General features: G+C 39.8%; 1 protein-coding gene across 2 annotated transcripts; it reads right to left on the bottom strand.

Annotated features, from left to right (window-relative positions):
- Positions 1–1,256: 1,256 nt before the first annotated feature.
- On the bottom strand, positions 1,257–25,258 carry slc6a2 (solute carrier family 6 member 2). Of its 2 annotated transcripts, none has more exons than XM_020080274.2 (15): positions 25,007–25,258; positions 24,276–24,722; positions 22,619–22,750; positions 21,090–21,327; positions 13,979–14,117; positions 13,296–13,430; positions 12,407–12,510; positions 10,512–10,636; positions 10,308–10,420; positions 8,527–8,655; positions 7,609–7,708; positions 6,944–7,044; positions 6,065–6,232; positions 3,842–3,913; positions 1,257–3,416 (listed from the first exon to the last, which is right to left on the bottom strand). In XM_020080274.2, the coding sequence occupies exons 2-15, from the start codon at positions 24,568–24,570 to the stop codon at positions 3,393–3,395; spliced, it is 1,875 nt and encodes a 624-aa protein (XP_019935833.2). In that variant the 5' UTR covers positions 24,571–24,722; positions 25,007–25,258; the 3' UTR covers positions 1,257–3,392. The 2 variants fall into 2 exon arrangements, with proteins under 2 accessions (XP_019935833.2, XP_019935832.2); XM_020080273.2 differs by having other exon boundaries at positions 25,116–25,258.
- Positions 25,259–27,115: the final 1,857 nt, after the last annotated feature.

Below are 27,115 nucleotides of genomic sequence, written 5' to 3'. Positions count from 1 at the left end.
TGTCATGCCAAGGTATTTGAACTATCCCTCTCTGGGATTACAAGACACCCTTGATTTACAAAACATACATCTTCTTCCAGTAATACATATACAAAACTTGACCCATGATATATTTCAAGTAGAGCATTATATTATTATTATTATATAGTATTGGGGCAGCAGTAGCTCAGTCCATAGAGATTTGGCTTGGGAACCGGAGGGTGACCGGCTCAAGTCCAGCATGAACCAAAAAGTGTCTACATTCTTTTTAATGTAGACAGCTTTGAAATGTTTCCGTGTCACAGTCTATACAGTGCTGGACATGGTTGTTAAAGGGGAATTTACACATTAACATTTGCACTTCTTGGTTAGCAGGAGCCAGCTGCAGAGGACAGAAAAATCGTTCTTTATTCCATTGAGAAAAACCTGCAGCACATTTTTCTCTCCATTTCATATATGACTGATGCTATAGTAGCTTACAATAAACTCTTTCATATCTGTTATTTTTATTGTTCTTGCTGTCACTTATCCTTTTTGCCAGTGATGGAGGAACTGCATAAATGTACAAATAAATAGACAAAATGTACTCAAGTAAAAGTTAAAGTACCACATTAACCTTTCTATTTGAGTAGAAGCAAGTAAGTATTTGCTTCCAAATGTACTTGACGTATTTCAAGTTCTTGCCGATGTAGCCTATTCTATTCGCTAATCCAATTATCTACTATGTCATCATGGCTGAGCCTTGGTCGAGGCCTTTTCCCAATCCATTTCAGGTTTTCTTCATCAGTGATGCTGCTGCTGCTGCAGGAGGCGGAGTCTAATGTTACCTGCCCACTCTGATTGGATCAGTGGATCAATTCACCTCTCATCATTGATAACATTTAGAAATATAAAAATCATGTAACAGTGCATTGTAAAAATATACTGATATAAGTAGTGAAGTAAAAGTGATTAACAGTACTATCCCACTTCTGCTCCTAGCCCACACCAGCACCTGTCAGTATAATTCCTCCCTCATAGGACACTGATTGGTCTGAACCACTGTGGTTCAGCCACAAGTGAAAAACTAAAAGCCAAGCAAGGATGGATTCTCGTAAGAAATCCTGCTGCCGAAGAAGAATGTGTGGACTAAATAAGTTGATATCTCTGGTCTGGGTTTTGACCCTTAATCAATTTGACTGTCTATCATGAATCTAACAGGTTAAGTGTATTAATATTACATAGCAAAGGTGATTGCAATCAAGAAACGACTAAAATCACAACTCGTAGCCTTCAGGTTTGTGTGTAGAAGAAATTCTTTATTATCATAGTGTGAATACTTCAGACTTCTTCATAGATATTTGTCACTCACGTTCAACAGGACATTGGTATGGTACACAGTATTTTTGTAAACATAGCCCAGGAAAGCCAGGGTGTATTTGTTCACATCCTCATGTGACAAAGTAACCCTGGATTACACTATGATATAATATTCTTTTTTCTAAATAGTCCATCTTAGCTATACATCAAACACAAAGTTATGACTGTGGACAGTTACATTTAAAATACTTTACATTCACGCTTTGTTATAAACAATTTGATAAATACAAGATTAGATATAACAAAAGAATATATTTATATATTTTTTATATCTTCTTATATATTCCACATAAATTAGAATTTTTTCGATGTGGCTTTATTCCTTTCAGTAAGGGTGTTCTGTTACGATTCAAGGTTAAAATTCAACTTCAACTTCATTCTAATAAATAAAAAAATAAGAGAAGACATAAAAAGATCATCAAAAACATTCCTAAATAAACATAATGGCACTTCTAAGGTAATTAAAAAAGATTTACGTTACAGATATGTTGGTGACAGAATAATAGTGAGTTCACAAAACGCCAAGCTAATTTTTTCACGACAAAGCCAATGCAAAGACGTGAAGAGATGCAAATTTCACTTGCATTTGGCGACACAAACAGCATGAATGATGTGATGATAGATGCAAATATGCAAAATTGCTTGAGTTCAAATATTTGAGCTCGAGTGAAAAACTTGAATGATACGATGTTGCGAAAGCCAATCAGCATTGAGAATGAAACCCACTGGGGACAGCGCCTGGTAGTGGACAAAGATAGCAAGTAAATGGGCCACTGGTAGGCAAGCCTCAATAGTGCTCCTGGAGAAGCTACATGCACTTCTAGATGGTCAGTCAAGTACCACTAACAAAAATGATCTTGTGGCCAAAGTCACATCACGTGACGCATAAAAAATTGGCTTTGCGTTTAGTGTGAACACAGCATAAGAATTGTATATCCACTCAACATAGTAGTTAAAAACAGTGCAGTGAAAGAGGTATTCCTACATGTACTGAATGCTTACAGCAATACTGTATGGCCGGCAACAAGATCTGAATACACACACACTCTCTCTCACTGTCTCAGAATCACTGAACAGACGAAAGTTTGCAACACAACAACGATACAAAACTAACAGTTATGCCATTTGTTTAGCTGAATTTTTTTCCCTGCATCTTAAGTGAGCAGCCAGGCACTGACCAGGTTCAGCCTCAGCCTTTCTTTGAGATAAAGCTCTGGTTGTGAGTCTGGCCTTTCAAAAAGCATAAGAGGTGAATGAAGCCTGCTTCTGTTTTTCTTTTTAAAGCTTTGGAGTGATGCATGCATTTTTCCCTTTTTCTGTAACACAATTTGTGACAAAAAGCATTATATCAGGCCTGTTTTCTCTTCACTAAGGAGCTCGACCTTGATGCTCTGTCGACCTGCAGCTCTTTGACTTGAATGTCAAAGGACCAGGTAGCTGGCGAGCTGAGCCGTTCCACAAACTGTGGTTGGATTTAGTGGGTTCCTGAGTCAACACAGTTTATTCTATTTCTTCCTGTACGGACTTTAAGAAACATAGAGTGTCTCGCTCGATAAGGCACTGACACATAGAAGCCACTCAACCGACAGAGTGACAATAATAATAATGTAATAATAATAAATAATAACAGGCCTAAAAAGAAAACTGAAATATATTTGTCTTCTCTTCAGTTTTCGGGATTGTTTTGGTTTTATTTTAGTTTATATCCCTTCTAGGGGATATAAGTCACATCACTAAATATAAAAATTAAATAGTATTATAATAATTAAAATTGTGTATAAAAACCATAATAATGTACATGGGCGAATAACAGTATATTTTCCCCACTGGGTGCCCCTCCCTTATGAGCCGAAGTTGTGGAATGGTTGAAATATGAACAGGCACGACTCCGAAATCAAAGTGCTTAAAGTTGCTGTTGACAACGATTGCCTTGGGTGGTATTTGCACAGGAGAGGGGCTGCTGCGAGACAGTGGAGACTGCTGCTCTCCTCATGTGTCCGACCACTGGTAGCACAATAGACGTGACAATGGACAAGGGAATTCGGGTTTCGTCATCAGATGGCCAACCAATGTCTGAGCTGGAAAACAAAATAAAGTGTTGGCAGTTGTCGTCAAAAGTGTTCTTTATTTTTGCTTTCTCACTGATGGAGTTTTTCCGAATGTCTTGCAGTGTAGTAGGTTGTTTCCTCATATTTTGTTTTAGAAGTCTTATTTAGCATGTAAGGCCCAAAATAAGAAGCAAATTGAGCTTCTCTCCCCCAAAGAAAACATTGTTTCTGAAGCCCCTACAGTAGTTTGGGCCACATGCCATCACACTGCACCACATTTGCATAAGACACACCTAGTGGCTAGTCTGTCTGCCATTTTGCCAATGTTTTTTACAGTAGTTTTTCCCCACTGGTCTGCCCTGTTAGTCCTAGTGCACAAATCAATTTGCAAGTTTCATGTGTTAAAATCCAGATTAACTGCAGGCTCCTTCAAGTTAGTCAGAAAAGACACTTACTGTAAATTGCCGTATATTTCCCTCAGCCACCAAATGATGCTCATGTTCTGGAGTGATACAATATGCTATCCTCTGCAAAACAAGTAATAACAACACATCAGTCTTAACACTGAGCTCACAACATGTGTAACATCTACAAGAAATACTGTATATAAATTGGCCCTTTAATAACTTACCATACGCACTACTGTCAAAGTAGGTAAAGCACATTTTCATAGAGACAGGTTTATATGGAAATTGACTTAGTTTAATGTCTAAATGTTTCTGTAATAATAACAATGCAGAAGCAAATATTTCGGAGATTATATGGGATTTGCAAAATCTAAATTTTTTGGCACATAAAGTAGCCAAACATACACTTCTCTGTTCGATGGAAATCAAATGTTGCTGTGAAAGGTTTCATGATTCTGCCTTTGTTATGATGAACTTTTGATAAAAAAGACTGTTTTGGTCCTTACTTGGTTTTCCTTTTGTGTTTAGTTAAGTGTTAGCTGTGTTTGGGTTGTTCATTCTGAGTTCTGTTTCCTGTTTTATTTTGAATTTCTGCTCCCTGTGTCTCTCTAGCTTAACTTCCTGTCTTTGTCCCATTTCCTGTGTGATTGTCCGCTCCTGCTCCAAATGTGGTTCACCTGTGTTCTGTTATCCCTTCCTCTCTGGTGTATATAAGTCTCTGTGCTTCCCTTTGTCTTTGACAGTTCCTCTTGTTCCCTGTGTTCCATACTGGTTGTGTGAGTGCCAGCTCTTTTCCTAATGTGTCTGTGTAATTATTTTTCGGCCGTTGTTTTTTGGACCCTGTAATGTCTGCAAGACCTTTCGTTTGAATTAAAATCCTTTTTTTGTTTTTCACCTGGACTTGTCATTTGAGTCCATCTGCTCACCTCATCACAACAAAATGTTTTTCTCAGAGGTGCTCTTCATCATGTGAAGCCTCCATCTGCTCTTCTTCTTCTGAGGTCAAACCCTGGCACTCCATGTTTTACTTATTATCTAGCCAAAGGACAAACCCCTGACTAACCCGCCTGTCTCCCTTTATTACTTCACCTTTTTTCTTGCCATTATGATAGCAATTTACTGTACGACCCATACCTGCAGTCCAATATAAAACATTTAACCGAGAACATTTCAATAATAACTTTCCACAGATAATGTATGTACTCTAAATGTTCTTTTATTACTTGATAATAAAAATGCTTGTCTTCTTTAATACATTAGTTAAACAGTTATTAGGGACATTATCTCTGCTTAGTGATGCCAGCTCTTTTCAGAATCGTGTGAGGAATTCTCAGAGCATTTTATTTTTGGGTCATCATGAAGAGAACAAAGCTAAGGAGTTTGGAAGATTTCAGGATTAACCTGTGAGGAATCTTCAGGCGTGAGTAACAATTTGAAATGCCTGTGGGATGTAAGACCTGTCACAGTCGAGTGAGTTGTTGACTACTGAGGGTTGAAAAAAGCTCTCTTGGATAATTACAAACAGAAACTCAGACTGCTTTGAAGTGATGATTTAATCTGAAAGTCAAATCTCTTAGTGTCATCAAGAGTTTCCTCCAAATCAGACAGTTGTTTTCAAGTTGTACTTGAAAGACAAACATACTGAAAAGCCCCTTTGGCCACAAATGTACTGTTTACCACCAATTACAACTACGTAATGTCTAGTGTGTGATGTCAGGTTTATTTTTTAACTGTGCACAAGTGTAAACTGTTCTCACACTATGTTGGAGTCAAATTGTTACTATTGTTACCATAACGTCTTCCTATTACAACATAACAGAAATGTCAGACAATAAATACTCAAATTAGCAGGCAAGGACAATTATTACTGAGCCCTCCCTGTCCTTTACTCAGAATATAAACTGCTTCCCTCAGGTGGACTCAACAGGGTTCCAAATAAACACAGGACGAGATGAATAGGTATAAAAACCCTTTCATTCCTTTGATAGTGAATCTACTAAACTCAGGACAGAAGAAGGATGTGAGAGGAGAGACTATGTGACCTGACTATGTACCTGCTGCACTTATGTCTGTACTTGTCTGAAATATGGACTCTATTTTATTGTATATATGTATTTTTATGTCACGTTTATGTCCAAGACAAATTTCCCTCAGGACAAATAAAGTAATCTTCTTGACACTTGAATCCTGAAATATGAATTCAATAGCAATAAGTATGCAAGTTAACAACATTTTTTACAACTTCTGGGACAAACTTATTTGGATACTGACCTGTTTGAACGTTCCTGGTACGCTGAGGAATTTATAAATAGCATAGATGGGGACAAACAGCATGGAGGACATGGCCACACCCCAGCCAACTACATTGGACCAGTAAGGGAAAGTGTAGTCATCATACTTTAGGCCCGAAGCTGTCACAGTACTGGCTATTACCACAAACTGTAAAGGACAATGAGAGGGAAAGAGTAACATTAAAATCTTATTTTTTATGGATGAGAATATAAAGTATGTTTAATCTTTAACATCAAAAGGTTATCATTTCCCTATATATCAAAAGATCTATATTTCAACAATAGTAACTCATATTTTAAATGTTTGTATTATTTGTAATTTGTAATCTCACGATATCCCCAAATCTCCTCATTACTGTGAAAATCCCTCTCTTGTCCAGGAATGGCTGTCAGCAGCCGTATGTATTAAAGGAAGCACATGGTTGTCTACACCCACCCCTGGACGACAGCGGGCCGAGCCACGTGCTTCCTCTAATGCACGTGGAGTCGCAAAGTACTTATTTCACCAGCCAGTAATAAAGTTGCCTGGAGTTGGAGAAGGTTCCATCTATCCTGTCTGTTCTGTCCTCCCTCTGGGAACAGGCCACAAGCACCTCTGCAGATGTTTGAATATGAGGTGCTTTGTAAATGGTTTTGCCTGTGTGCTATTACCTCTATTTATTCTAGCTTGTATTGATTCTGTTATCAGTGCAATTAAAGTTCCTATGCTGGCCAGCACTGTTTCACCGATGCATAAGCCACTGTTTGCAATGAATGATGGCGCCCTACATCTTGCAAGCATTTGTGCTGGGTTTACCACACATTAGATTATTCCTGTCCAGGAAACAAGCCCTAGATATAGTTTCTTTACTCCTCTCACCAGAAGAAAAGCTGGGCTGACAAATTTCCAGCACAGCCTCCAATAAAGACCTGGCTTAAAGCCCATCATCCGCTCAATATCTTCGCTGAAGCGGTCCACACCTGCAGAGAGATGTTACAAAGCACACGTTACTGCAGAGATAAAAGTTACACATGCTAAACATTTTAGTCCACGTCAAGCTCTCTAGTCAAGCTCTCGCCAAGTATGGAGTCTCAGCAGACAGAAGCAGAGCAACACTGACATGATGATCTACACTCTCATAGGTGACGTAATCCAGTATGTGTCTTTGATTCATTTCCTTCACTGTCCCATCAGGACTACCATTTTTCCCATTTTCTGAGGGTGGATAGATGGTGACAACAAAGTAGAGTAAGCTCGGTAGTTTAGATACACTCGATATTTGACTTACTCTTTTATATCTTTAATTTGACAGCCCTGCATATTTGAAAGGATTTTTTCCAACTAACTTGACTTTCACCTGTTTTACCTTAAACACCTTTTGTCACTACTGATTCTTCTATCATCTGCAAGTTTCAATGTGAGTGTAGAGATGTTTCAGTTTTCACTTGTTAAATTCGGTGTCATGTTACAATGTCATTAGAATAGATCAAATAATGTAAAGGGTTGATAAATAAATGTAATAATAAATAAATGTAAGTACTCACCATAAAACCATGACACTCCAATGGCCTCAATCAACACACCAAACAGTATGGAGGTCCCTGCGGCATACTTATCTAGTAAAGTCAGCACGTAGATCCCACCCTTTAGAGAGGAGAGGAAACAGAGAGGATTTCAGCGTGGGTGTGTGTATGTGCCACGTGTGGTATATAAACCTTCACCCTTAAAGATAAGTGGCCCCCTGTGTCACAATAACACTAGTGTTAACATAATACCCTCTCTGTATCTGCTTGCCTTTCATTGGGAGGTGAATGGAAGTGCTCTTTGAAGAGTTGAAGTCTGAGCGTAGAGTAAAGTGACATGATGACAAGGGGGTTTTGTTGAGCGTCGGAGCTTTTGATTTGGATCCCGAGGATTAGCCTGGGCAAAGCATCATTCACTATCCCTAAAAAAATATTAATTTGATTTCAGAGAAACCATGTGATTCATAAGAATCGCATCTTTCTGTCTCCCTGAGTCTGTGTACTGTTCAGCATTTCTCATCACTGCTAAGTGAATGCATGACGACCTCTGAGAAATCAAATGATTTGCTCCCTCTGTACAGCTCTAATAAAATTCTAATGTGTTATCTGATGTGACTCAACAGCTCTTTTCATCATTTCTTTGAGAGTTTCATCATCAGGAGACTTCAGTTTGTCGTTCCAGGGAAGGGCGGAATCGGTATAAATCTGTGATTTCTCTTGTTTTGACATTGCAAATCAACTCCAATATTCAAATATAACACAACATTTAAATGTATTATATTTTAAAATATGAATATTTCTGCCAGGTTTTAAAGTATTTGTGCATGGACAGTATCATGGCTGAGTGAGAGTATGAATCTTTGTCATATTGAAGTGAGGCTTTGAAATGTGCTTCATTCAAGTGTTGTCTGCGATATATGGTGACAATATTGCACTGACATTAGTAATGCAGAGAAGGGCCACCAGGAATGTTCCAAAGGCTGTGGCAAAGGTGAAGAGTTTCCTGTTTCTCTTGAGGATCTTAAAGTCGTCCGTCAGGCCCGTGATGACCGCCTCCATACCGCCCATCTGACACACGCAAAGAGAGAAAAGGACGACTCATGTTGCTTCCTAGATCCAAGTATAATTATCACAATACTTATAGATACATAAAGTATGCTTAAGTATGCAGATACATTCAGTAATGTATAGTCAATAAAACAGCTGTGGTCCCAATGTATTTATTCTCTTATGCAATCGTCCAAAAAAATAGTATTGCAGAAACACTAATTTAACTATAGAGTACATACCTCCACCCAGGCCCAACAGTCCCCTTAAAAACCATATTCAAATTCACTAGATCCCCTCTGAGAAATTAATGAAAATGTGGAAAAACACCCATTCTCAGAAGAAAGTGAAAATAAATTCCTGAGCCACAGAATCTTATGGCTTCTTCCCTGACTCATACCACATCCTTCCACTCTGTTTTGTGGTTATCCCTTCAGTAAATATAGTGTAATCTTGTTTATAAACAGACAGAGATATAACCTCCTTGATGGAGCTAATAACAGTGGACACCTCAATAGATCATTTCTAAAAATCGTCCCTGCAGAAGTCCATTTACAGACATTTAAAGTAATGAAAATGCTTTTTTTTTAATGTAAAACAAATGTCCATCCGTTATCTATACCACTCATTCTTTCAGGGTTGTGGGAAGCTGGAGCTAATCCCAGGTTGCCAGGGCCCACATCAAACACAAACAAGCTGTCACACTCATATTCACACATTTCTTGACTTAAACTATTATCTTTTTACAGTGGAATGAGGCTGGTACCAACAGAGGAAACCCATGCAGAGATAAAGAAAACATGCAAACTCCACACAGTTCACAAGTTCAAACAAGGATCATCCCTGGTGTGAGGCAACAACGCTAACCACTGCGTCAGTGCCAGTGTACCACAATATCTTTCAAATCAGACTGGCATGGGCAAGTCTAACCTTTTAATATATAACAAACTTTAATTCAATTTTGCATTTACAGCATCATATGTCCATTAAAACAGGTTGATAGAATTTCACTTTTGATGAATTTAGTTAAACTTTATCATCCAGCAAGGGTTGGAGGTTTTTCTGTGGTTCTACTTCACTGGTATTATTGTGTTAAATATAAAAAAACACATTAAGCAATCAAGTCATAAGGCTGCAGGTTTATTTATGTTAATAGCACTCAACAGTCTATTTCCACATCAGTCAGACTCTGGGTAAACTTAGTTAAATTAAATAAGAAAGGCTTCTTCCAGGAGGGGGAAATTGTAAACAAGATTAAGCAATAAAGTCATGGTAGTCTGACTTTATTTAAAGTGCTGTCTCTCAGATTTGAACTAGCACAGATTGTATGCAGTTTACCAACAAATGTCAAATTTCATGGGAAATCCATTTACCAAACGATACTGCACATGGATATCACTAACCTGGAAGTTTGTTGACCTATACACTGTGTCTGCTCTGTTTTTCTCAGCCTCGGGTCAAAAACGGTGAACATTAGGACATTTTGTCCAATGATGTTTTAATAAATGTCTGCTCGAATGTAGCGGAAGCACAGTGCAAACCTATATGTGGTTTGTATTTCATCTGATTCTTGCGCATTTGTTCATGTACAACCTGCAGCACGCTCTGTCCATTCAATCCCACGTGTGGTCGTAACGATATGATCTGCAGACGAAGTGTTTGTTGGGACTCACCGAGCTGTCGATGCCCAGCGTCAGTAACATGATGAAGAACACGATAGCCCAAAATGTTGAGCCAGGGAGTGTAGAGATTGCCTCAGGGTAGATGATGAACACCAATCCTGCCCCTGTAAGTGCACACACACAAAAGTTATGACGTTCCCAGACTAATTGATGCTTTTACAAAGCGAATATAAAACTGAATAAAAACCTGCTCACCCTCTGTTGCCACATCTTCTATTTTCACCCCATGTTTGTAAGCCATGTATCCAAGCACAGAGAAGATGGCAAACCCTGAGAAGAAACTGGTGACGCAGTTCACAGTGCTGGTCAAGAGAGCATCCCTAGAAAAAAAGTTACAGCTTGAGTTAAGATTTGCTAACTTGCAAATTTAACAGAACACGGCAGCATTTGTGTGCATTGTTGAATCACTGCTAAAATCAGTGTTGCTTCACCATGTGTTGCTTAATATCTTTCAAGTTTCTCATGAGTCTTCAGCCCAACACTGTGTTTTCAGAGAGATATTCACGTTAATTAGCAGCTTTTGTCCTCTGTGCCCGGTTGGTGGTTCGATCGCTAATTACTGTGCTGCTGTTGTGGCCTCACACCTGTGGCTGTCGGCCTCCTCCTGAGCCGAGGAAGCAGAAACGTCTCAACGATACATTCTCTTCCCTCTGATTTTTCCTCTGATCTTAGGCTCTTTTTTGTTTTCGTTTGTTTTTGTTCAAAGAGCCGTTAGCTCACTCAAAACCAGCTATGTAACAAACAACAGCTATGTCACAACATGAGGATAACATATAGACACAAGGAGGAAATTAGTCCGTTGTATACATCTCCAAACTTTCTTTTTTTTAATATTTGAAATAAACCATTTTAATCAGTTTTTAAAATGGATAAACCAGATAATCCTGACACATCCAAAAAAGAAAGGCAGTAGTGTTGCCTCCTCTTTTATGTTTTATATATTATAACCTGGTTGAATAAGCTATGTTTTATGTATTACATTCTTATAAAAAAAATTAAATCTATTCAGTCGAGTGTTCAAAATGGAATTAAGAAATTAGATTTTTTTGTTTTGTTTTTGCAAAGTTTCTTCTTTTGTTGTCTGAGGGTCTTACATACTTTTACCCTGGTTGTGAGAGCCGAGGGGGTCCACCCTGGACAGGTCGCCAGTCGATGCAGGGCCAACACACAGAGACAAACAACCTTTCACACCTACAGACAATTTTGAGTCCCCAATTAACCCTAAACCACGATCTGGACTATGTCTTTGTACTATGTGAGGAAGCCAGAAAAACAGATGCAAACTAAACACGGAAAGGCCTCGGCCCGGGAACCTTCTTGCTATAAGGCAAGTTAAGTTGTCTTATTTTGTTCCTGACTCACACTTTTCCGTTCCTGGTTCCTGGTCCTTTCACCTCTACACACCTGTTACTGGATTAGTTTCCTGTCCCTGCTTTTCCTGCCTGGTAAACCCTGTTCATGTAATCTGCCCATTCTATTGTTCCTCTGCCACGTTTGGACTTTTTGCCTGCCTCTTGTCTGTTTCTGGTTTCTTATGTGAAGTGACTCTTTGTGTACAATCATTTGGACTTGATTAAAGACGACATATTTTGTATTAAACCCTGGGATCAGCATCTGATTCCTCCGTCAGTGTAACAGACATTTTTCATTATATTTCACCCGTTGGAGGATCAATTACTTGAACCATTTAACTTTTTATTCTGTGACAAAATCATTTCAGCATTAACTGACGCAGCGATGTTGTGAAACTACAGCAAGAAGGTTTGGCTGCTATGGACAATGGAAAGTCACTAACAGCACCTCTGCATCCCATTAACATGGAAAACATGAGCCAACCTCATGCCTGCTTTTCGTGAGGAAGCGCAACACTATGACAACTCAGTGGACATACAGCACAGCCCCAAGCCATAATCTGACAACCCTTCCTGGCCTGTGCTTTATCTTTTCTGTTAACACTTGGTCACCGGGGTCAGCTGGACAGATTAGCATCACCTGTATCCAGCTACACGTCGGAAACGGCCGACTGCTTAAAAACACCAGGATGCCTTGTGGCTGCTGGCTTGGTTTGCAAATATACTGCAAATGCCTACCTGTAGCAGTTGTTGTCAAATTTGTTATAACTGGCAAAAGCAATGAGCACACCGAATCCTGCTCCGAGTGAGTAGAAGATCTGGGTGGCAGCATCGATCCATACCTATACAGCAAAAATAAAAGACAAATAGAAGAATAAAAAAGATTCCAAGCACTGTTTTGAATAGCCTATACATGCTAACTCTGATTATGTAGCTTTTTTTTATTCAAATACTGCATTATGACCAATATGTGGAAAAGTGAATCCTTTATTCTCCTGTACATTTTAGGCAAGATTTAATCCCTGATCCAGACGGCATCCTTCCAACAAGTTTGATAGCAACTCCTGTTGCTTAAAAACAAGCCAACGGGTGAAAACATAACCTCCATGCCTGAGGAAACCACTTGTGGCATTCAACCAAGTTGAATGCCACAAATTTTCTTTTTGAACTTTTTGTCAACCCCAACACATGAATATCAGTTTAGTTACAGGAAGATTGTATCTTAAGTATGCGTGTGTAAAGAGTACATTCATTCATTTACAAACATCATCATTGGAAGCACTGCTGAGTATCCAGCCTTTAACCCTGAAGCTGGAGATACTCCACCCTCTTAATTACAGTGAGACAGACAGAGGGCTCTTTAAATCTACATAGCCTCTGGCATACGTGTGAGATGAATGGACAGATAAACTCAAAGGCTAACATGAAACCATCTAGATATCAACAAATAACACCGAGCTGAAAGGTCTGCCCAGCTAAAAAACCTGGGATTTCAGACTCAAAGCAACAATCATTCCCCTGCGTTGACCTTATCAAAAATATGTCTTTCATCTGCAACACTCATGGATGAGTTCAGATAAGATAAGATAATCCTTTTAATAGTCCCTCTAAGGGGAAATCCTCTGACCTCCAGATTGTTGAGCCGCTTGAAGTCGATGTGTAGGTAGGCCCTGATGCCGTCCATGGACCCCGGTAGAGTTACGCCTCGGATCAGCAACACGAAAAGGACCACGTAGGGCATAGTGGCTGTAATGTAGACCACCTGAACACAAACACATGACAAACAAGGGGCACAAATACATCATATAGTCCCAATTTTTCCTTGATTCTTTCTATCAATAAATGAATATTGAGAAATAAGAAAAAGTAATGAAAGTATACTATAAACAGATTCTGAATGTAAATATTAGAATCTGTAGGTGACGGACAATATTTTGGCAATTTCTGATTTCTGTTTCTAATTTGATTTATCAAATGGATTAAAGTCTTGCACCAGAGAACCCAAAATATTGGCTGTTGACTGCAGAGGATAATTTGGCGTTAAACGATAGTCAATGGGCCTGGGATTGGTACAAGAGTAACTACAGTAGGTAATATAGCATTAAATGTAAAGACTGAATTGGAGAGTCCAGCCCTCACAATGTTTATCACTGCCTGTTGATCCAGTATCATCAATTTATACTGATGCCTAGGGAAGTATTTGCTACAAAGTCTTCTACAGGTATTCATGTAAAGGTTATTTTTTATTGTAAACTGAAGGAAATGTTAAGAAAGCAACGGTTATTGATGAGTGCTGATCCAGGCCCATACCTTCCCTGAGGACTTGACACCTTTCCACAGGCTGAAGTAGAGGATGAAGACCACCACAACCAGACACAAGGTCAACTCCCAGCGAGGCAGGCCAAGGTCCTGGATACCCCTACTCTCATGGAGATGCAGCACACCCCGTCTGCACGAACACAAACAGACAAAATGAAATAGAAGGTAGCTCCCATAATATCTAAAAGGTCGTCTTTGGTTTTGATATATACTGCAAATTCATTTTCATCCTACAATAGTTTTCTATCAATCAATTTCAGGTGATATGTGATGAAACAACAGCGTTGTATTGTTAATAGATGACAAAAATGTGGGATTAGGATAGGATTATAATAAATACTGATATTGGACCTCAGCAATGCATCAATGACTTTAAATACAATAAGACAGACATAATGTTATCTTATGTTACTTATTTCGGCCATATCTTACATTCAGATGTTTATTGTACAATAGGCCCATCCAGGTGTTACAGCAGCTGGGAGAGTCTAAACCAAACAGCCCACAACATAAGGCCTGAGGTGAAGATGTGCGTTACATTATGTCACCTCAGTTTAATACTGACAACGAATGCAATTAAAAGTTATTCAGCAGTTACGCAAGTTACATATTTTTCACTTAGAGTGAAAGTATCCAGGTAAAAGCTCAGTTGTCTGGCTTTTAAAGTGAATTAACCTTCTCTTTCTCATCTCTGCCCCGCCACACGGATGCTTTAAAACTGTCAATAATGACCTCTGGGACTGTTTCGCTATTATCAGCCATCCTCGAGCAAAACACTAAATGTCAGATCGGTGTGGGAGTTCAAAAGTTCAAGTGTTTTATTATGACATAATGAAACAAGGGGAGACAAATGTTGTCTCTTCCTCCCCTGGCCAACAATTGACTCTAGCTGCAAGCTCATTCTTTAACTTTGTGCTCTGAGTAGTGGGAAGGAAGCGTTGTATCGCACAACTTCAGTGTACAATACTGGAGTAGGAGCAAAGTTCACAAATTACATGCTATAGTTCTGGTCACTGAGGTCAATGTGTCGTCCTGTCATCTGGTGACTGTACAAGCTCCAGTGTATTTAATATGTCTTCACACAATGTTGGGCAGCTCATTTAAAGAAGACAGAAAATGTTCATCGCACATGAGAGTCGGTTTACAGGGAAACATTTTCAGATCAATGATTATTAGCTTTTGTCCAAAACAGAAACATTTGTTCACTCTCATGATTCTGTTTAGTGCATAGCTGAAGTCTAGGTGTGGTTATTCTTAGATTGGCCATGGTTGGCCAATAAATTGGATATAAAAATGTACAACATGGCTGGACCCCAAAAGTGAAACCAAATGTCCTGATTGCCCCCTGGTGGCTGTCTCAAATCCTGCCTCTTTCATGTTCATGGATGGGATAAAGAGACAAAGTCAAAGTAAACAACAAGTAGATTTTTGGTCTCAATTTGTTATTTTATGGGGGGAAACGTCATGATTGACATCTGAGACTGACTCGCATTTGGTTAAGCGTGTGTATCAACTAGTTCTTGACATTCCCCTTGCTACTGCAAATTTGGCAACGGCTCCAAATGTGCAAGATAGTAGGAGGAAGTGGGATTGTCTTATCCATCTTCATTATAGACATTTCAAATCCATATCACAGTTAAGAATCTTTTTTTCTGTTAATTACTGTTGACACATACTGTGTGCAACTGTTTCCAGGAATTTAAACTACTGTGTAAAATGACCGGTTTAAATCATTGTATACATAAGGCCTCAGCAGATGAAAAAGATCTGTCTGTCCAGGACTCAAGATGAGAAAACACAAGCCTGACAACTAAGATAGACTGTCTCTCTTCCACTATGTCTGATGTGTCTCCAGAGCTGAGAAAAACTCAGAGCGGGTCATGTTTTATTTGGATATCAATATCCTGCAGTAAAACATTTCAACTCCCTTTTGTTTCCCTCACATTTGACTTTCCTCAAGAAAAGATTCAATCTTGTTGGCATGTGATGTTGGGGAAACAGCGGAACTGGATTAGAATCGGATACTCAGGTTGCTTACACAACGGCTCGACACACAAGAAGCCCTCAGGAACACGCAAACTGAAGTATGTGTCCAGTGTGTCCAGACGTACAATCCGAAGGGACTGAAGGATCTGCAAAACTTCTCTTTAGCATTTGACTTATCTTTGGCTGATAATAAATTCAAAGCTATAGGGTCTTCTGGGAGGCTGATAGCAGCGTGAAGACATCAGTTTATTTGGAGAACGAAATTTAGAGTCCGTAGATGACCCAGAGGCCTTTTGTGGTGTTGTAATTCCCAGAGGCCTCCTTGTACATCTGATAATATTGATATTGCGCTGCCAGTAAATGTTCACTATAACATCATTCCAGGTCCCTTTGGCCCTGTTACTCTAAACACATTTACTCTTTTCGTCACTACACGAGCTGGTGTGCTGCTTCCCTAACACACAGCGCTGCCATTAGCTGGCCTTTGTATACTTGAGGCTGACACAGTGTTTTAATGTTGGTTACAGGATGAGAAACGGAGCAAGCAGGGAAAAAAAATGAAATAAATAAAAAGCCTCATAGATCAAAACAGAGCTGAGAGGCTTGATCTAATTTCATCCTGATTTATCTAATTAATTACAAAATAATGTGTCATTGTTGTTTTAAAAGCAATTATTTCAGCAAATATGTCAAATTGCATGTGAAGCTTAGGTGAAATCAATCTTCTCAAGAGACTGTGTAATTAGATCTCTTTGTTTAAATGAGGGCTATTCATCAAGTCTGGTTAACCCTGACATGAAATCACATGTGGCTGCTTCAGAGTCATTCTAAAGAGAATGGATGTGCTGGGTGGCTCCTTGTCACTGTAAATTTTTCAGTTTGAACAACAGTTTTTTTTTCGCTTTCTTCAACATTATGACATATGTTTTTCAACATTTTCATTGATTTCACAGAGAACAGTTCACGGATCTCTCATGCAAAAAATATTTAGGGGACTGATATTGGGGCTGGGAGGGAGAGCAGGTCGTCCACAGAAGACTTGCGATTTGATCCCAATTTACCCCATTCCGCATGTTAAAGTGTCCTTGGGCAAGATACTGAACCACAAATCGCCCCTGACGTCATCAAGACAAGAAAAGTGCTGTATAAATACAGACCATTTACCATGATATTTATGAGTGTGTGCAATTTGGTTCAGCTCCAACTAAAAATCTGGATGTAGTGAAAAGTTCAGTATTTAATATGATTCCATAACTGTATGCACTCTACTGAGTACCAATCTAGTTAGAAAAGTGTTGGGGGGGGTTGGTTTCCACAAGTGTTTGACTTTCGGTCCGGCAGCTTAACTCTGAAAGCTCAGTTCCAATAGCTTCATGATTTGAATGCCTTCGAGCTATGAGACAGCCTCATTCTGTAAAGTTAATTGACTTGATGCTGTGATTTGAGAGTTTGACATCTGGGAGGTTTCTTTTGAGGCTGCACGAGGTACAAAATTAATTTCAGAGAAATGCCCAGATCTTTTCTCTCCAGGTCAGTTTTTTCGGCTGCCGTCACTGAGCCCCTTCCACTCCAAATCTTCCAAATAACCCCTGTCACATGAATTAAATTTCACTTCCATATCACCTTTATTAAGTCCGGTCATATGGTTTTAGTCTGTTATCATTGAATTATTGTTAAAGTTCTGCTTGTGATGCCTCAATCAGCCCAGCTTGCTGTTCTCAGCTACAATAATGTTGACTGTATTCATTATTCACTGCTACAAAAATCAACATGGTGCAGAATTAAAGTTGTTTCTGACAACCTTTGGAAAATATATTAGAGGATGAAATCAGGTTATGAAGTTGTAGAAGTGACAGACGTGAATATTTACGATCAGCTCAGTAGATTTTTGACTGATCATTATTTGGAATGTGATATTTGGTGATGAAGCAGGTTTGATGCTATGATCAAATATTTCTGCAGTTCCACTCAGCTCTACAGAGTGTTTAAGCATCTTTCAACTCACTCTTTTAGTTTTGGGGCCTGCAAATTACTTTTTGGATTTCAGGAACTAGTGACAACAGCTCCCACTGTACACTGTGCACAAAATGGTAGACAGGCACTTTTACCAAAAAAGCTTGGTTTTTGGCCTTTGACTAAAATCTAATCAGTTCGTCTTTGATTCCACGTGAAGGTTTCAAATGTGGATACATTCTAAAGACATTCCTGAGAAAGCGTGTTTGGGAGGTTTTGCCCTTTGACTATCAATTTATAGTAACTTTATTTTCATCAAAGCTTTCCTGAGGTATCATGTTATCATGTGTAATAAGTGGCATAGGCCAGAAAGACAACTCCAGATGTTAAAGGACATGGTCACTGAAAGAGCTTAAGGAGATGATAATATGACCCATGTCACATGCATGGTAATGACAGGTAAAGAGTAAAAGACAAGTTTTTGCATGAGAGAGAGAACTGCCCCTTGCAGGGACAGGCAAAAACTGAAACTATGTGGTCTGACTGTCTGTGTGGATGGTAAAAACTTGATGGACGATAGTAGGAACATGCAAGTGAGCATGTGCTGCACGCAGCACATGCTCAACTTAACTTTGGATGCAGACATCACTTAATTCATCTTCCCTGAAAGGTCCTGTTTAATAGTAGAGTAGGTACCAAGTAATAAATTAACTATGGTATCACTTCTCTCTAACTTACTCCCAAACATCTGGATCATAGCTCAGCAACTCATAAAAACCCTGTAACAATAGAAATCCATTAAGCTCCTAGTAACTACAGTTCTTTTTAAGATCCCAAACTGTTACCCCTCCTTATACCACACATGTATGTGCATGTTTATGTACACACTGTGCATGTACAAAAAGCTATAATCTGAAGCCGACCATAACGTTCCATTATACAGTTTGTGTTAGAATGCAGGAGGTGAAGGAAGAGAAGTGTTTACTCAGTTGGCCTCGCTCCCTCACGCTGTGCCTTGGCATCGCTGCTGTGTGCTCAAAGCTAGCTGCAAGAAAGAGCATTTATTATCCCCTACAGAGCCCAACCCCATGCAAGTTCTGTCATGAAGTGCCGTATTGTTGTCAGTCTGTCTATGCACGCTATACGCTGATTATTTTTCAAGCACAATAGTCCACCTGGAAGAAATGGTCCGCTTCCTGATTATACAAATCATATATTCTTCTCGAGCGATATCACGTCACTTTTTTTCCTGAGGTTTTTATCAATTCACAGGTTTCATATGATTGACTTTGACACTGACTTTCTCCTGTCAAGTAGAATCCTTGACTTACTAATAACATAGCATGTGTCAGCCTGGAGGCTGAACAATATCCAGAGATGCTGATAAAATAAACATACATGAACAAGGGAGTGGAACTTCAGCAGGTTTGATTATTAGCCAGGCTGCATGCTCAATATATTCAGTGCGTCATGCTTAGCATGTGTCTTGTATTGTCTGAGTCGTTTCCCATACTTCCTCTGGACTGCACAGTCAGTCTTCACAGAAGCTATCTGTCTTTGAAGTACAGTATAAACAGATGGGGCTTTTTTTATGTGCTTCAAAGAGGACATTTGAACTTTTCATGTATACACCTTTTTACAGTGCAAACATTTATCACTGGATAATTTTTTATTCCTCCACTTGTGCTTCAGTCACTGGTCACTGTTGTCACATGGATCGTGGCTCCATGGATACATACTGTCATTGTATTTATCAGACAGAAAACAAGAAAGCATCATGTACTGTACATGTGATGCTGATGTTGTGTCAGTGTTCAACACTGACGCAGCCAAATCGTATCATTTGTAACTGTCCTAATGAGACAAACATTACAAAATGACCTACAAATTTCATTTTGTTGTGGAAATCTAGACGACAGATGTTTGTCAAGAAACGGGCATCATTAAATACTAAGTGTGACTATAACAACATCTTTGATGAAAGAATACAAGACTAAAATAAAAACTTCACCAAAATCTCTCCAAATTTTCCTTGAGGAAAAAAGAGGAGATGAAAATTCTAAATGAAGCACAACCATGAGCAAAGCACCAGGACCAAGCTGAGCACTTAAATGCTACGGCTGGTTATGATAGGATAGGATAGGATAACATAAAGTGAAGGTTAAGGTACATGACAATAACAAGGCTGGCTGACATTTGTACCCACTTCAAATACGATTCAGCTGAGAGCGAGTGTATAGTTTGGAGAGAAGCCCTGAGGCTGCGAAATCAGTGGGAAAAACCACAAACCTAAAGAGACACCTGAGGATGCACCACACAGAACCTGAGGAACCCTCACAGTAAGATGATAAATGACACTACGTTTCATTAAGTCCACTAGTAAATACGGTGGTCACATTATATATCAGCATCCCTCAACTACAGGATATTGTTTCATTGCAGATAGAGATTTAGCCTTAATGAAAGTCAGTTGCTAAAGCCGTTTTCACATGGAGTATTGGCTACGGAGTTTATCCACAGTTTGCCTTTCACACATGCACAACGCAGCGAGAGGTTTTCTGCACAGACGCTTTCACAACGGCAACAATCCCCTGCATTATTCAGGCGAGAGGTGGAGCAGTCGGGTGCAGCAGACAGAGGCAGTAAGTGACGTTTTAACTCTGCTTAGGAGATCACAGGATTTTCTTGACAACACACAGACACTGGTGTCTTCACCATCATCTTCATCGGTGTCAGTCTGTATGTGTGGCTTTTTTAACCCTGAGAAATTTGTTTTCTTTTTGTTTGTTTCTATTCATTTTTTGCGTCTGTTGCATGTAAAAGCATCATCAACCCCCCCCCCCCCCACTCATACGAGCTAAATCCAGCAGAGATCTCCTGCTGTGCTCGCACATCAAAATCTCCTGAATTTCTACAGACTTTATACAGGAAGGCCAGATGGGGAAAGTCCAGGGATAAACTGGGGCTTCACACATCACTGAGACCTTTACAGAATAAAACCAACACCTTTCTGCCACTGTCCTGACTCAGTAGAACATTATAAGAGAAGGATTTAGTATTTCATGTCTCTTACTCATATGATCAAAACTAACGTCTAATCTCAGGACAAAACCAACTCTCTATCTGATAAATGAATTGCTCTTACTTGTCTGAAATTACTTACTCGTAGTACTCCGCCGCCGGGGTGATCTTGTACTTGGCGTAAGATGTTCCGTTGCCAAGGATGGATCCGTTGATAGCTTTGGGGTCTGTGCAGTTTGGACTGTTCCAGCTGTTGTCACATCTGAGCCACGGCAGCTCGCTGGTCATGGAGGAGAACAGGTAGTACAGGGACCAGGCGATGATGACGTTGTAGTAGAAGCCGACGTACAGCGCGATGAGGATCACAGTGTAGCCCACTCCTGGAGAACACAGGGAGGACCAGATGGTGGTTTACTCTAACATTGTGCTGTGCATGCAAACATGACCTTAGGCATGTTACACACCTATAGCACATGTGTCTGTACCATACCACTGTCTCTACAGTATTTTAGAGCAGGGGTTCTCAATCTGGGGTCCTTGAAAAGTTCCAGGCGGTCCCTGGCACAATAGTTTCATTCCTAAGTAACACACTGACACAATGTATGACTATTTTGGCCGTGGTTACTTCTTGTTATACAACATTCAAAAGCAAAAATCTTGTCAAATAAGGGGCAGTGGTCTAATTTGTGTCAGAAAATCAGAACATCAGCCTGAGAAAAGTTCACTCGACAAACGGCCTCTTAGAGTTGATTGAATAAAGAGTCTTTTTCATGCACCATACAGTGATTAACTCCCCTCCCCGTGCGGTGGAGGGTAGATGTTGATAAACACATCCTAACTTATATATTTATACACATCTACTTGGCCTTAATGTACGCTTTGTGCTTCTTTTTTATTTTATCATATCCTAAGTGTTTATGTCTCCTCTGGAATGTAAGTGTCCTCACATGAAAACAGAGAAGTCCATAAACCCATCACCCACTCGTTCCTGGGCAGGAAAATAACAAACCCTCCTCAGCGCTGGCGCCAACAAAAGCAGGGACTGGTGCTGATTCAATAGTCCAGACAAAGGTGGTTATCTGACTGACGGTATTAAATAAGAAGTGATTGAATAAGAGGCTGCAGCGTGTAAAGGTCAGGTCTGATTTACTCTAATCCAGATACATGTTATTAGAACTCCTTCTATCACAAATCGAACAGTGAGAGGCGTTTTCCAAATTTATGGTAAACTCCACATCGCAGACAAAAAACAGACAATTTCGTAAACACCCTGTGAATTAAGCTTCACTTTAAAATGTACGCAACTTAATTCTACATCATCAGTTTACCATAATGTGCTGCAACCTTTTCTCTGCAATAAGAAACATGTTAGATTCTGTTTGACCTGAGATGTACGGGTGTGTTTCTGTCCTGGTTTGTTTTCACTCAGCAGAAGTGAGCATGCACATAAACAAAGACGGGAGTATGAAGTTGCACTGACATGAAAATGTAAAAATGCAGAGAGGTGATGTGAGAGAGACACTGTGAGGGGGAAAGGAGAAGAAAGAGGAGCAAAAGAAAGAAAGGGCAGGACAGAGCAGAGTAAGTAGGACAGTTTAAGTGGTTAAAGAGACACAAGTTAATGGACGTGCAGCTTCACATAGGTCAGTGTGTGTTTGTGTTACAGTTCACCTTTAAAGATGGGGCATATTTTCCACACTGTGGCTGCCCCCTCCCTGTTATACTGGCCCAGAGCAAGTTCCATATAGAACAATGGCATCCCCGCTATGACCAGGAAAAGAATGTAGGGGATCAAAAAGGCACCTGAAGAAAGAAAGAATGAATTACATGTTACATTTTGAGTATTTTTCTGCTCATTCATCTCTGGTGTGACTTACATTTTGCTCACAGTAACAAAGGTTTCAATATAAGAGGCCTAATGGAAATATGTATAATAAAACAAATTACCACACAGACAGGTTGGAGAGGGGCTTGTCATTCTTGGAAAAAGACCATATCACAACATACGAACAGGAAGGCTCACAGCTATTTTCCCCCTTCGCCTCAGTGGAGGAAATGACCTCCCCGTAATTGAATTGTTCTCGACATTCTCCATCACAAATGACACATTATCTAGTGTAATGAATACATTTTGCTGAGGGTCAATATGATTGACAGGGCCGACAGTGGAGCTGACCCGTCGGGGCACTGAGCACATGTTGATTTTTTTTTTTCTGAATGGACACGTACGCAAACAGAGGACAGAGCAGTGCACCTTCTAGTGAGCACTCTGTTGTCATGAGTGCTGAAGGTAAAACAACACGATTTGATCCTTTGTTGGCTCAACCACGCTCACCTATTTTCCTCTCGCTCTCTTACTACAGGGAAGCTTCACTGGTCATTAGGTTTGAAAACAGTGCAACCTGTCCCGCTCTTGTATTCAGACTTACAGAGTAACACTTGTTTTCAAGTTTTCAGATAGTTCTACTGTCTAGTTCTTTCACTTTATATTTAAAATCTCATATTAGGATTAGAATTGAAATTATTTACAAGTACAGGGTAACTTTTCTTGATGCGTCTGACCATGTGAAACATTAGGAGTCAGTTTTAGAGCCACATCTGCATGAGACCTTTTCTTCATTAGAAGCTTTCTAATGAACCATTACACACTTTTCAAAGGAACCTGTTGTTATACTGCACTGTTCCCCCTACTCACTGCAGTGAACCTACAGTTTCCTATAGTTCTAATGGTGGTTATCTTTTAACCAAACCTGCACAATATGACACCTGTATTTCCATTCTTTACATTTTACAAAGAAATCGTGCAGGATATTAAAACAATGTATTCTGTTACAAGTTAGGAATTCACCACATTTTTTTGGACATTTTTAATCTGTCAGTCTCACATGGTACAGTTGTGGAGGTAGATGTTTTACACCTGATCTTTTTTCGATGGCATGCTTTGATAAAATGATGCAAACTATTAAAAAGCTACATGCATCTCCTCATATATACACCTGAGAGTATTGAAAGCTGATTAAATGAAATTAAAAGAACCAAAATCATAACTACTACACAGCACAATGACAAAAGATTACTTGATTTACATTGACTTTGTTAGTTTGGTTATTTAGTTTAATCTCAATGAAACTTAATATATTTATAGACAATTTTGAATTCATTTTAAAGACTTTAAAGTAAAAGTTGAAATTCCTTGACACTTTTTAGAATTATATTGCTACTAGGGTTTAGAACCTGAACGTGTCAGTGCGCGTCATGATATGATTGGTGACCTCTCCAAAATGTTTTAGCATCTGTTTACGCGCAGAATAAAACATGCTTAACTCACCTCCTCCATTCTTGTAGCACAAGTAAGGAAATCTCCAAACGTTAGCCAGGTCCACCGCGAAGCCAATGACCGACAGGAGAAAGTCTATTTTCTTGCCCCAAGTTTCTCGCTCGTCCTCGGAGGTTCCGGGGGGACCCGCGAGGTGGCCGGGGGTGGGTATGATGGAGGAGCTGGTGTACTGGACCCCATTCTGGTCCTTCACCAGGATCAGTTCTACCTCCTTTTTCTCCACATTGCACTGTTTCAGCGGGGCCACCGACGAGAGCTTGTGCTCTGGCAGAACCTGGATGTTCATCTTCTCTGCGGGTGGGTATACGGGAAAGAACCCCGCGCGGTTCTGATGATCGGAGTCGGTGCGCTGGAGTGAGGTGGGTAATCCCGCCGATAAGACCCGGACAAAAGAGCGTTCTCCGCTGACACTACAGCAGAGACATCCGCGTGCATGGGCTGGAGAGGAGGGAAGAGAAACAAGAGAGTTTGGACAGGTTTGGTGCTGGTGCGTAAAGTTGCAATACAGTTACGCACAGCGAGAAATACAGGTTAAGACTGCCAGGGGGGTATAGGTGACAGCACACATCCTATAGCAGACAGACCTAAAGTCTGTGCCGCATAAAGATAAAAACATTAAAGTCTGATGTGCAGCATGAGCAGGTGCCGAGCGATAGGCGCTTCAGAGCGAATTCCTCTCTGCGTCACAGGCGAGCAACAATCTACTCAATTAAAACGATTACCTTAAACATTCCTCGTAAGGATAATGAGAAAGATAAATGTTGTTTCGAATATGTCACCGTTACTAAAGCGATTTAAAGCAGTGCCACTGAAAGGCAAGTCCCTCCGTACTTGTTAAAGCTAGGGACACTTCTCCATGACCCGGTGCTGTGGTTGTCCAGACGCATCTGAGGGACGCCTGCCCATTCTGAGGGAACTATAAGACTCGCCTTCTCCAGCGGAGACCATATAAAAAAGCGAGCTTTTAAAACGCTCCCCTCTCTCTCTCTCCTCCACGTGATTTGTTATAATTGAACACTTTCTCTCCAGTTTGATGTTGACTTGGCATGATTGATTTTTTTTTTGCAGAATCTAAAATCCCATAAACTTCTGCATCTGCTCCTGACTTGACAGGACGGGAACAGTCACATGGGAGTATACAGAGGTTTTACAATAAATCCACGAGTGGTGCGTGACATGACCACTTACCTTTTTTATAAATCACATATTTTATCTCAGTAGATAACCAGATGTAAACTTTAAAAGCTTTGGCTGTGTTTGTTATTTGAAGGATACATTTTAAAGACAGACCACCTCATGTGTCTCAGACCTGTGCTTGGATTTAACATTTTCCAAGAGACATAAGATCCTTTTACCTGCAGCTTCACATTTGAATTTTACATATGGGCTGTAACTAAAACTTTTCCCAATGTTTTTAATTCAGACTTTATCTGTTTCTTCTCTGTTCTGAACAGATTGAATTACAGTTTTCTAAGAAGCAGTAAAAGCATTGTGTTCCATGTGTAATTCAATTCCACGGCAGCTTTTGCCAAGGGCAATGATTTCTATTAGATATGGTTGATCAGTTCATCCCATTAAAGTCAATGAATGTCCTCTTTGCTCTCCAGTGCTTGTTTTTATAAAAGCCTAATAGGGCTGGTTTTGGGCGTTGTGTTTGTGAAGATTGAATAACTGCAGTGATGGTAAAGTAAAGATTCGGGTAACATGGAGGGATAATGTGATATTACTGATGTTTTCCCCTGAGTAAGTTCTGTTCCTTTGCACCTTTTCTGTATAGTCATGTACATTTGAATATGTTTGCAGGTGTATAGATGGGACCTGCAGTTTATTCTGCAGGTGCATATTCAGGTTATATATTGAAGAATAAAAAGGAACTGAACCCATAACCTGCACCATCATGCTGAATCCATGGAGGTGTACAGGACTGCTCGAGGCAAAATTACATCATCCCTTACCTTTAGTTTGCTCCAGCTCCAGAGGCCTCACCTCTCACTCTGTTTGAACGTTTGGGCTCTCCAATCAGTTCCATGTTATGGTTGAGAAGCTAATCGAATAAGACGCAGCCTCACAGTGCAACCCTCTGGATTTAACCTGCGCATTTGGTCCAGGTCACAAAAGACTCTGTTCCTTTTCTGTCTTTTTCACTCTGGATATGTCTTCAAATGCATTTCTACTTCTTTACATTAACCTACACACACACACACACACACACACACACACACACACACACACACACACAAACATACTAACATTGATTTCCTTGAGACTTACTCTAACTGCATAGCTTCTTGCCTAAACCAAACTTAACCTTAACCTAACCCTAACCTTAACCTTAACCTTAACCTTAACACAAACCTATGCTTAAACCAAACCCTAACCCTAAATTTAAACCCAAATATATAAACCTATGTTATCCTAACCTTAAAACATGCCCTAACCTTAAAATTAAACTATTTACACACACCCACAAACATCCACACACACATCTCTGACCTTTCTGAATGTGGAGAAAAGTGCATTTCTTGTTTTGTCATTCCTCAGACTTAAAGTGCCAGGTCATTATAGTGTGGTAATCAGGCTGTGGTATTAGCAATGAGTGGGGTTTGTTTTGCCCCTTATTCTTAACTCTCTGGGTTAAATCTCTCCACTCAGGCCTCCTTAGAGACAGGGTGTCATTAAGCTGCTCCCTGGGCTTTCCTATAGTAGCTGTAAAGATTTAAGCACCTCAGCAATGTTAAGTCTTGTTTGCTTTACATGCTGTATACATTGAGTGAGAAGAAACAACAGCGTGCGCAACATGTCTAGTTACATCAGCAGAAGGAAGGTTTTTC

The sequence above is a fragment of the Paralichthys olivaceus genome, chromosome 1 (assembly GCF_024713975.1).
Source record: "Paralichthys olivaceus isolate ysfri-2021 chromosome 1, ASM2471397v2, whole genome shotgun sequence".
NCBI classification, from domain to species: Eukaryota; Metazoa; Chordata; class Actinopteri; order Pleuronectiformes; family Paralichthyidae; genus Paralichthys; species Paralichthys olivaceus.
Note: the sequence above shows the minus strand (reverse complement) of the source record. Positions and strands in the feature narration are given on the sequence as shown.

What these genes read in the sequence shown, in the direction of transcription:
- slc6a2 (XM_020080274.2), bottom strand. Translation starts at nt 24,570, where the DNA reads ATGAACATCCAGGTTCTGCCAGAGCACAAGCTCTCGTCGGTGGCCCCG. An exon ending in CCGGCGGCGGAGTACTACGA is followed by an intron (nt 14,118 to 21,089) that starts GTAAGTAATTTC and finishes GTGTTCGTGCAG; the next exon opens with ACGGGGTGTGCTGCATCTCC. An exon ending in TTTGACAACAACTGCTACAG is followed by an intron (nt 10,637 to 12,406) that starts GTAGGCATTTGC and finishes CTTTTTTTCTAG; the next exon opens with GGATGCTCTCTTGACCAGCA.